This window comes from Oratosquilla oratoria, chromosome 9, assembly GCF_046742065.1.
Source record: "Oratosquilla oratoria isolate Oo_2021 chromosome 9, ASM4674206v1, whole genome shotgun sequence".
Lineage (NCBI taxonomy): Eukaryota > Metazoa > Arthropoda > Malacostraca > Stomatopoda > Squillidae > Oratosquilla > Oratosquilla oratoria.
The window spans coordinates 2,762,418-2,774,917 of record NC_134785.1 but is presented as its reverse complement, the minus strand read 5'-3'; the positions used below and the strand labels follow the sequence as shown (position 1 = coordinate 2,774,917).

The 12,500-nt window shown below is 38.2% G+C and overlaps 1 protein-coding gene across 1 annotated transcript in view; it reads right to left on the bottom strand.

Moving 5' to 3' along the window:
• Positions 1-3,663: 3,663 nt before the first annotated feature.
• Positions 3,664-12,500, bottom strand: part of LOC143028136 (uncharacterized) — a 28,609-nt gene continuing 19,772 nt past the window's right edge. The window contains exons 3-6 of the mRNA XM_076189787.1: positions 10,732-10,900; positions 10,113-10,270; positions 8,891-9,046; positions 3,664-5,252 (exon numbers count right to left, since the gene is read on the bottom strand). Of these exons, the coding sequence (XP_076045902.1) occupies positions 4,091-5,252; positions 8,891-9,046; positions 10,113-10,270; positions 10,732-10,900 (1,645 nt within the window). The 3' untranslated portion in view covers positions 3,664-4,090. The remainder of the gene's footprint in view (positions 5,253-8,890; positions 9,047-10,112; positions 10,271-10,731; positions 10,901-12,500) is intronic.

Sequence of the window (12,500 nt, the reverse complement as noted above, 5' to 3'; positions counted from 1 at the left end):
CCAGTTTGCTATTTCATCTGGTCCATGTGATTTTCTGACATCAAGATTACTCAATTGTATCAATATTTCATTCTTTGATACTTCTATTTTTTCTATAGGGGGGACTTTCTCTTTCCATTCAATCTCTTCAGGTTGTATGTTCTCCCTTGTAAACACTGATTTAAAATGTTTGTTCATAATTTCCGCCATTTCCATTTCCTCAGTGTATTCAACTCCCCCTTGTCTTAATTTCTCCAAGTCCTGTTTGTTTTTCAGTTTATTGTTTACAAATCTGTAGAATAGTTTTGGTTGATCTTTACATTTTTCTATGACGTCTTTTTCATATTTTCTCTTTTCCTCTCTGCATGTTTGTACATATTCATTTCTATAACTGGTATATATTTTCCATTTTTCAGGTTTTCTGTCTTTTTTCCATCTGGTCCAGGCTTTGTCTCTTTTTTCTTTTAACTCTCTACAACTTTTGTTGTACCAGCATTTTACATATTCTTTTTCTTGTTTTTGTCTTGGGACATACTTTTCCACTCCTTTTTTGTAAATTTTTGTCAAAATATTCCATTTCTTTTCCACTGATGTTTCTTCTTTGTATATTTCTTCCCAGTTTTCTTGTTGAAAGAATTCTCTTATTTTATCAAAGTTTGTTTTTTCATACATCATTCTTCCTTTTCTATATTGTTCATTTCTTTTGTTATATTTTTCTTCATTAAGTTCCAGTTCAATCAATATGTGGTCACTTTTACCTATTGGTGTTTTATATTCAATCTTGTCCACTATTCTAGGTTCAGATGTAATTAATAAGTCTAGTCTCGATGGTTCTTCTTCATTTCTATACCTAGTGTTCTCCTGTATACATTGTGTCATTGTGTGGTCAATAATCATCTCAAGTAGAGCGTTTCCCCATGAGTCATCTCCACCCTTTACTGTCATTTCTTCCCAGCAGATTTCTTTGCAATTAAAGTCGCCCATCATAACTATTCTTCCTCCATCTTCCATTATTTTATTTAATGTTATCTTTGTGTCCTCTAACATACTTTTATGTTCACTCTCCTCCCATGAGGCTGTTTTTGGAGGCACATAATTTATCACAAATTTTCTGCTCTTCTTATCTCTGTCTTCCACTTCTATCATAATCATCTCTACTGTATTCTTTCCATATATGACACCTTTCACGTTTATATCCTTCTTAGTCAGGAACATAACTCCACCCCCTTGCTTTTTCTCTCTGTTTCTAATCCAATAATTGTATGCATCATGTCCTACACTGTTGGGTGGTAGTGGGCCTTTTAATTTTGTTTCTACAATTCCCATTATGTCTGGTTCTTTTTCTTTCAAATAATCATTCAGCTCATTCAATCCTGTTATTAATCCATCTATATTTGTGTAAGACACTCTTAGTTTTCTGCCACTTCCATTGTGTTCTCTGTTTCCCTTATGTTTTTCTTTTGTATGTCGAACTTCCTTAGTTTCATGTTCACTACTCTCCAATAGAATCTCTCTTTCTCTGACTCCGTTCTGTTCTCGTTTTTTGCCTTAGCTTCCAGTCTTTTCTGCTTTTCTTCCTCTCTTTCCTCTTTATTCATTTCCCTTTTTATCCATATCTTTTTGTATTGTTCACTTATTGCTAGTTTCCCTGTTTTGGATAAGATATTCTCTGCCGTTGTTTGTGACTTGAATTTAATCTTAATTGGTCTGGTCTTGTCTGTGCTATACTTTCCGAGTCTAAATTTCTCTTCGATTTGTTTCATAATTTCTGGTTCATCTTCCTGAACTGATTCTAGTAATTTCTTACTTTTTCATTTTCCTCTTTGATTCTTGTGGTTCTATCTGGGTTATGTTTCTCTTCCATTCCTAATATAATTATACATTTCTTTTTGTCTGCTAAGTCTCTTACTATATTCTCCTTCTGTCTCATCACTTTAATAACTGAGTTTTCAGTTTGTTCATTCATTTGCTGTCTGATTATGTCAGTGAATGCAACCTTGCTATTTTCTTGAATTTTTTTCCAACCCTCCTTGTTCTCCATATTATTCTCCTTTAAGACTTTATTCTCATCTTTTACTTCTTTTAACTGTTGTTTTAATTCTTCAATTTCCTTAGTTAAGTTTTTGTTCGCCCTCTCTAGTTCTTCCAATTTTTCAATTCTTCGTATTATACTGTCAACATTACCGAACCTACGCTCCAAGTCCTCGTTCATCTTATCGACCTTCTCTTCTAGTCTTGTCAGTCGGGGGGGGGGGGGGGGGGGGGGGGGGGGGGGGGGGGGGGGGGGGGGGGGCGCATGTGTCCCCCCCACCCTCTTTAAATCCCTGGAAAATATTCTCATCACTTTCTACTGTATTGCTCCTATCTATACCTCTAATCTTCACATTCCTATTAGACATGTCGTCATCATCCAGCTCGTCTTGCGGTCGCTTGTCCACCTTTCGGCGGCCCGTCAGGGCCAATTCCTCCACCTCCTCATTACCTTCCATTTCCCCAGCAATCCCTCCCCCTCTCCTCTTTCCTTACTTTCCCACTGCCCCACGAGCAATTTCCCCCCACCCTGCAAATACAAAAAGGCACTTCTCTTTGCGTTGGGATCCACAATCTGCACTTTTCTTCAGAACGTTCTTCAAGCCGTCCGTTCGTTGAAAGTGTGTGTGTGTGTGTGCGTGTGTGTGTGTGTGTGTGTGTGTGTGTGTGTGTGTGTGTGTGTGTGTGTGTGTGTGTGTGTGTGTGTGTGTGTGTGTGTGTGTGTGTGTGTGTGTGTGTGTGTGTGTGTGTGTGTGTGTGTGTGTGTGTGTGTGTTTGTGTGCAATAAAACACTAAGAACGTGTGTTCACAAATGCGGGAGTAAGCACTAGGAATAGATAAACTAACGAAGCAGAGTGTTTTTGTTTAATTACAACTTCAATGCTAATACAAAGAAGGAACTCGGAGAGGTAGTGTATTTCTTCCACTACCTCTTCGAGTTCCTTTTTCACCATGTCTCATTCAGTCATATATTCTGTGCCTTGTTTCTTCATTTTATAATTCCTTATTTGTATTAGCACTGAAAATGTAATTATACGAAAGTGCTCTGCTTTGTTAGTTTATTCTTTCATGGTGATTACTCCTGCATATATATATATATATATATATATATATATATTATATATATATATATATATATATATATATGTATATGTATATGCATGCATGCAAAAAAGGGCCCCATTAAGATAGAATTCATGTCTTACTTCGTCATTCTAGTAAATTTTATGTTCTCACCTCCAATTTCTGTTTTGATTTTGTTTGTTTTTCCCCGACCTAAAACTTCTCCGCAAATTGTCGTATAAATAGTATTAATCACATCACAAGATCATAGGCATCACTAGAATTTAATCAGTTTTCTTTTGCAATAATGAATTTAAATTGGGCAAATTTGGATTTAAATAGGAAATAGGCAAGCACTGGTATACCAATAGTGTGGTTAACAAATGGAATAGACTTAGTAACCATGTAATGAACGCTGAAACTATCGGTTGTTTTAAGAGAAGGTTAGATAGCTTTATGGATGGGGACGATGGGTGGTAATGGACATGGAACTACCAAGTGTAGGGCTTATGGTCTCTTGCAGTCTCCTTCATTCTTGTGAGATAAAAAAAGTCAACTTCTTGCTGAGGAAGAACAACTGAAAGACGTGTCTTTTATGTTTTGCTTTTTATTAACAAATTCAATCATAGTAATGGGTTTAATCAATTTTCCCTCAGAACTCCGTCTCACACCAATTTACGTTCCCAATTAGGTGCACCGAGAGACAAACGACAGAAGTATCACAGAGTCCACAAAGACATCTTCGATTACCAAGCCGGAAGCCATTATGTCGTTTGTCTTCGCGAGACGCTCCATCTTGTCCACATGTCGAAATTTTGGTGAATTTCTAAACCACAAAAACAATAATAAAAAGAGTCTCTTTTATTGTTCTAAATCATAGAAAATAATAGTAAGAGTCTAATGACTCTTGTCAAATCATACAGAGTCCTTTTTATTTGCTTTCCTTGCTTGGTACGTCTTTGTTAGCCTGTACAATAGGCTTCAGCTCAACACAAAAAAAAAAATAGTCTCAAAATTTTCAAGCCAAAGACACGGCCCAGGCGGAGAGCTCCTCCAAGTTGCCCTTGGCCACTTTGAAGAGTGCGCCTTCAGGTTGATCCTCAGGCTCGTCCTTCAAGACCGTCATGCACTGCTGAAGAAGCGCCCGAGCGTTCTCCAGTTCCTTCTTTGCTTGGCTTTTGTTGTTGACCGGGTCTTGCTCCAGAGCCCGTCTGGCCTTGGCGATCATGGCCAAGTGGTACTCATATAAGGTGACCCCGACATAGGGAGCCAGCCTGGACATGCCAGGGTCCAAAGTCATGCACATCTTCAGGAACGCCTGGCAGAGCTGCTCCTTCTTCTTGTTGACTTCTGCATCCATGGGTTCTCCGAAGTTGGCGTTCTCTGGGTTCGTTTTATCACGGCCGTACATCTGCAGGAGAGTGTGTTTGCAGGCGAACAAATGGAAGTGGTTCGGGTGGACAGTCTTGGACTTCTCTGCAATAAGTCTCTCGAGGACATCCACCGAAGGCTGAGCCAGGCACCTCTCCACCTCCTCCCCAAGCTTCAGGTTGAAGTCTGTCACCTCCTCTGGGGTTAGAGTGTAATTGCAACTGGTGCAGATCCAGGAAGCGAGGAGGTCTAAAGGCGCTGCCGAGACCATATAGGCTTCGGGACATCGAGTGCAACGAAGAGCTGAGAAGTAAGTCCCGAGTTCGGTGGGGTCTGAGCATCGTTGACACTGACACATGAAGTACTTGTTGTGTTTCAGGTGATCCCGTCTCGCCGTGGTACCCCAGAGGATGTGCGTGTACATGGTACTCAGGTGTTCTCCCTTGGCGATGTCCACGGCGGCTCTAACTTCGACCTTCTTGTTTTCGTCGAACTTGTGTTTCGTGTTTGGGACACAGGCGTGCTCCAACATGGCAAACCTCGGATAGACCCCCTGGATCTCAGACTCAGGCTGGCGGATTTCGAGAGCGTTGACATCGAGGATGCCCATGACCTTGTGGATCGTGTACTCGGAGCAGTCGATCACGTCAGGATCAAACTCCAAGAGCATGAAGTAGTTCCTGAGCATGCCCACGACCCGGATCTGGTTCTCCTTGTAGATGTGAGAACCTTTACGGTCTTCGTAGTGACTCTCTAAGGCCATGAGCTGTTCGTACTTCTTGGGCGACTTCTTTTTGAGGGCCAGGCACCTGAGGGGGCGAGCAAGAACAAAGGGGACTTTTAGACACAGGTGAAACAATGAGAAGCTTACGTCAGAAGGCGCTTATCTGTAATTGAATTCCTTCAAATGTCCCCTATGTGCACGGCCAGATGGGACATGTACACCTTTGTACTCAAGAGTGAGGACCCAAGCTGAATGTGCCTCAGCAATAAAATGATTATTTTTTGGCATTCTTATGTGCAACCTAATGAAAGTCAATATGAATCAATAATACTAAATATTAATACATTTAAGCACATATGGATGGTTATCAAGCTTAATTAAGAATCAGAAATATAAAATGCATGTAAATAGCGTCATTCCGTTCCAGAATTAAAACTCACCTTGGCACAATTGCACTTAACGTACTTTACATGCTATGGATGGTTACTAATGATTAACCAGTGATCCTGAATAAACATATAAACAACACTAGAAACAAATGAAGAAGTATATACTAATGTATCACTTTAGAAGAAAAAAAATAACATTTTACTTGAATGTTTCAATATAATTTTCATTACATGTCACAGGTGGTAGAGAATTTCATGCACAAACTGCTCTGAGGAAACAGATCTAAAACCGAAATGTGCGACACCCCACAGACCGCAGCGAAATTCAAAGCTGAACAATGTAATACCTGGTTCATCCAGAAGGCGCAAGCTTAAAGCACTAATACGTAATAGACAGGAGTCATTATATCAAATATTTTACAGCACGAAAAGTACCCTACTATAGTCCTTGCGTTCCAGGGAGTTTGTTCAGGATTTAGCATACGTTGTGATTTACTACTAGCCATTCTGCCAAATCAACCTTAGCGCATGTTTCTCTCCCTTTTTTCCCACCTGTGTACCATTTGATTTTTCTTATGTATTCTGTATATAGTACAGGAAGATGTATAACACAATGAGTATCACCTTTTAGAATTATAACAACGATTACCCTCGGCGTGTCATAGAATTTATTCAAATCGTCGTTATAATAATAAAAGGAAATATTCTTTGTACTATACAGTTTCCTTTACTATATACAGAAAAAATAAAATATCGAATAGCACATAGATGGGAAATAAGAGAGAGAGAGAGAGGCATGTTCAAAGGTTGCTTTGGCAGATTGGCTGGTAATATATCACGACATATGCTTAAAAGTGGCAGTTTGCCGACAAGATTGACAAGATAAACACCATATGAGGACGGAGCCTTTATTTACTTGAAAAAGCTGTAATAAGCGAAACGTCTTACAAATAAAGGCTCCGTCCTCATATGGTGTTTATCTTGTCAATCACGACATATGCCACACCCTGAACCTGCGCTCCTTGGAACGCGGTGTATAACAGTGCGATGATGTCGAAAGTCAAACATCATCTTCCCACAACAACGAAAGTGAGAAGTGTTGAAGACCCTGTTGACCCATCCTGGATGATATCCTCCAACAGAACCCCATAATGGGGAGTAATATTCAAGAACAAAAGATATAAGACGTCGGAAACAGTAGAGACAGAGGAGTCACCAAAAGCTATGAAAGCCTCCTACGGACCAAGTCACGAAGATCCTCCAACAAAAGCCCATAATGGGGAGTAATACTCAAGAACAAAAGATATAAAACGTCGGAAACAGTAGAGGTAGAATATTCACCAAAAATTATGAAAGCTTCGTACAGATCAAGTCACTAAGATCCTCCAACAGAATCCCATACTATGGAATAATACTCAAGAACAATATATATAAAACGTCGGAAACAGTAGACACAGAAGAGTCACCAAAAGCTATGAAAGCCTCCTACGGACCAAGTCACTAAGATCCTACAACAGAAGACCATAATGGGGACTAATACTCAAGAACAGAGCATATAAAATCGAAAAGAGTAGAGACAACTCAAAAAAGAATACTGATCACTTTTGACTTCTACTATCCTTCCGTTCTACTGCCCTCATTGAATTGTTTCTCCTGTACTACTATTACTAATCTACCTTCTGTGTGATACTATCCCCAAGGATAGAAGCGCTGATTATTGCTAAAAAAAAAAATAGCCTTTCTGTTTTGAGCCTTAGTAGTTGCGTATGGTATTTCTCACACCTCCAAATTCATAATCATAGTCCAATTGATGAACGTCTCACTAGGTTCATGTACTGTCCCGTATCCCCTCCGGTATCGTTGTGAACGGACACTTCAACACGAAATGGTTTGTGTCTCGTGAGGACGCATGGTATGCTGAGCGTATAGGGGATTCACGATGGCCCATCCATGCAGGTTGGCCGCTGTTCTGCCATTGCCTGATCTCAGTGTATTTGCCAGAGTCCATTGCTTTCTGGTTAGGTGGTATAAACCGGGCAATGTTTCAATGGGTTCCCCTACTAGGTCACCACCTCTGTCTTAAAGGCAGATGACGCCATGGGACAAACTTTGACCTTCGAACGTTAGATTTCGAGTCAAGAGCGAAACCAAGAACTTACCGATTCACTAGACTCTTCCAGCTCTGAGCCATCCGAGTAAAGTATGTAAATTAAGACGATATTATCACCGCTAAAGGCGTTATCACACTGGGCTATTTTCCTCCGACTGTTGGAGAAGATTTCCAGCCCGCAGCTTTCGGCAAGGAATCTGATATGCTGGAAGAAAATAGTTTTCTTCCAGCATATCAAATGACATTCTATATATTTTTTCTTATGAAAACAGAATAATTCGCCATTGTGATTTTACGGCGGAGAAAGTTCTGAAGATGGGCGGTACCGCCGATTAATCGGAGGTTGGAGAAAAAATAACCCAGAAGTACGAGAGACTCATTCGAAGACCATGGAAACGGTGAAATACACATCTTTGGCCGACCGAGGGGAGACGTTGGAGTAGGTTATTGTTATTATGACTGTAGTTTACCAGCGTTTCTATCCTTGTGGAGAATCTCGCGTCATGCTGAAGTGTGGAAGAATTTCACGAATCACCATGATAGACAAGGCTGACCCTTCCTGGTGTATGGTGAGAAAGGTGAGAAAAGGGGGAGGCGAATACCTAATTGAGGAGGGAAATATACAATGTACAATATACAATGTAGAATGTAGAATATACAGTATATAGTATACAATGTAGAATGTAGAATATACAATATACAATATACAATATAATAGATACAATGTACAGTATACAATATACAATATACAATATACAATATACAATACACAATACACAATATATAATATAAAAATACAATATACAATATGCTAAATACAATGTACAGTATACAATATACAATACACAATATACAATAAATTGAGGCCTCCTTCAATTAGGTAACGCACCCTCCCCCCCTTCTGCTGTAAAAAATCACCCTGTTTAGGTCAACCTAAACTAAGATGACAATCTTTGGGGTCGTCATCAGATTGAATAGGCTAATCAGTATAATCTTAACACCTTAACTACGGTGGCAACACCTTAGCTGAAGTAATCTTTTAGGTCTGATCTGATCAAATAAGTGCGACAACATACGATACGAGAAAAGGTTTCCATTTGCCTTGTTTCTAAGTCTTACCTGAGTGGAGCAACGATCATCGAAGTTGAGACTATCCGTTTCTGTGTACTAAGCCGATCAAACAAACACGGCAACAGACAATACAAGGGATAGTTCTCGTCTTACCTAAGGGCAGTAATGATCTCGTAGAAGTGGTTCGTGTCATCGAAGTTGGTGATCTGGATGGGCGATCCGATCTCAATTCCCACGAGACATTCAGGCTTGTGGTCCGGGCTCTGTTCGCATTCGATGCCACACAGAGGCCACGAACATTTGCTGCAACTGGGATTGTTTAAAGGAAGATATCTCATTACTCATGGAGGCGTATGAAGAAGAAGGATACACATTACACAAAGACGAAAAAGAACTCAACACCACAAATTAGCCACGAACACTTGCTGCAGCTGTGATTGTTCAAAGGAAGATCTCTCATTACTCATGGAGGCGTATGAAGATTATGCATTGCATAGTGGCGTGCAGAGAGGTGGGGGTCGAAGTGACAGTGGTCTAGGGCGTCCAAATAGGGAGGCCTTATACTGGAATCTCTGGGGAATACAATCAAGGAGATGGCCCCGGACATCACCAGACCTCTGCACGCCACTGGCATTATATGAGGACGGAAAAAAAAAGTGAAAAATCAAGAAAATGGAGGAGAATATGGAAAATGAATTGTCACCAAGCTACTGTAAACATAGTGTGAGGGTGGAAGCAGTGGGGAATTAAGTCCAACTGACGCTTTAAGGTGACGGCACACTAGGCATTTCTCGCCAACATGCTACTTGCTTTTGTTAATTGGTTTGTGTAGAAACGACCTCGGTTACGATCTTTTGTTTTTCAAATTTCCAAATGTCAAATGACTCTTGCGTCATATAGTGAGAAACTGAATGACGAACTAAGAGAAGTTAAACCTAAGATACGAATGTTAGACACATTGTTGAGATGAAGTCTAGAATATTGTAACTGGACTCGTTTCTACTCAAACGAAATAGCAAAGGCAAGTAGCATATTACCCCAGTGTACCGCCACCTTTAATTGGATAACGTTGTCTGGTATAAGACAAAACAAAAGCCTAAGATATGCGTCACTGTATCGATGGAATTAACTTCATATTGGCCGTACAGCGGGCTCTCAAGGCAACCCCACCTGATTCAGAAGCCTCTTTTTTTTTCTGTTCAAATGATCGTGAATTTAGGACAGATAAGACTTGCATCCAGGTCCTTCATGTCGTATGAGTAAGTTTTGCTCACTTTCCTAACCTGTTCATAGCATTTCATACTCACACCTATAACATGAACCAGTCTGTTAATGTTTAATGATTAGACTTCCAAGCATCCTAAATCACACTCACGTGTACGACCCGTCGACCCTCTTGTAGCAACCAAGGCAGACAGGTTCGGTGATCTGCTTGGGCCCGATGACAATGGGATCCTCAATCAAGACAACTTCGCCTGCCTTGATGTTCCTCGAGGCTACCATGTAGCGCCCCAGGTCACTGTTCTCCTCCACCTGAAGACAATCTTTCACTCGTAAGAAGAACTTTTAGTTCGTGAGTGCTTTCGTGACAAAGTAAACAAACAGGTAAATAAATGAATAAAGGTAAAATAAAATAAAATAAAAATAGATAAATAGATAAATAAATAAACATAAGCAAATAAATACATAAATGAAAAATAAATATATAAATAAATGCATAGATAAATAAGTAAATGAATACATAGATAAAAAAGATATATAGATACATAAATAAACAAATGAATAAATAAACAAATAACTAAATAGATAAAAATATAAATAAATGAGTAAATAAATAAATAAACAAATAAATAAATAAATAAAGTAATTATTAGATAAATATTAGAATCATATAAAATAAAACACAATTCAATAAAACCAAATAAAGCAATGACACCCCAAAGTATCTTAATAGCCAAAGTTGACTCACAGTCTTCGGGAAACCCACTACCTACCTTGAAAGGCTGGCACTGTTCTCTGTGAGTCTTCCAATGTTTCTTTTGGCACTCACGTTTGCAGTAGAAGACTTGGTGGCACATGGCACACCTCTGGGACGCGATCTCGCTGCAGTTGGCACACATCCCCAACTCCTTCTCCTCGGGGCTTTTCCCTGGGTCGCTCATTCTGGATGAAGGGCGAACGGTATGTTGTAAGGGTTTTTATTCAATATTCAATGTGCAACATGCAATGTGGAACGTGAAATGTGCAATATGGAAAGTGCAATGATCAATATGTAATATGCAACATGCAATATGTAATGTGCAATATGTAGTATAAAATGTTCAGTAAGTGATTTGCAATATCCAATATACTGTACAATGTGAAATGTTCAATATGTAATATGTAACATGCAATGTTCAATAAGTGATATACAAAATCCAACATGCAATATGATCTTGCCATATGGTATGTGCAATATACAATATGCAATGTTCAATATGTAATATGCAGTATGCTGCAATATATAATATGTAATATGCAATGTGCAATATATAATACGTACTGTAATATGCAATATGCAATGTGTGATATGTAATATGTGATATGAATATGTAATATGTAATGTGCAATATCCAGTATGCAATGTACAATATGAAATATGTAATATGCAATATCCAGTATGCAATGTACAATATGAAATATGTAATATGCAATATCCAGTATGCAATATTGAATATATAGTATGCAATATGAAATATAAAGTATAAAATATGCAATATGCAATGCAAGGTATGAATATAGAATATGAAATATAAAATACAAAAGATGTAATATGCGATATGGAATACGAAATATGAAATATGAAATATGTAATATGCAATGTGCAACATGCAATATAAAATATTAGTATGACATATGAAATTTGGAATATGTAATATGAAATACAAAATATGAAATACAAGATATGAAATATGAAATATGCAAAGTGTAACATACGAGTATGATATGCAAGATACAAAAGGCAATATGCTATATGTGCAATATACAATATGCAATGTGTAATATGGAATGTTCAATATACAATATACAATATGTAATACATGATATGCAGTACAAAATATGCAATGTGCATTGTGCAATATACAATGTGCGGTATTGCAATACACAATACGCAATATTCAATCTGCAATATATAATATGCAATATTCAATATGCGATATGCAATATCCAATATGCAGTATATGATATGCAATATGCTATATGCAATAAGCAATATCCAACACCCGATATCCAATATAATGTATACAATAAGCGACATCCAAGATGCAATATACAATATGCGATATGTAATATCCAATATACAGTGTACGATATGCAATATGCTATATGCAATACGCAATATGCAACACCCGATATCCGATATATTATATACAATAACCGACATCCAATATGCAATATGCAATATACAATATGCGATATGTGATATCCAATATACAGTATACGATATGCAATATGCTATATGCAATAAGCGATATGCAACACCCGATATCCGATGTACAGTGTGCAATATGCGACATCTAATATGCAATATACAATATACAATGTGCAATATTTAAAATATATGCAATATACAATATATAATATGCAATATACAATATATAATATGCAATATACAATATGCAATATACGATATGCAATATGCTATATACAATATGAAATATGCAATACACAAGATATACAATATGCAACATGGAATGTGCAATATACAATATATAATGTACAA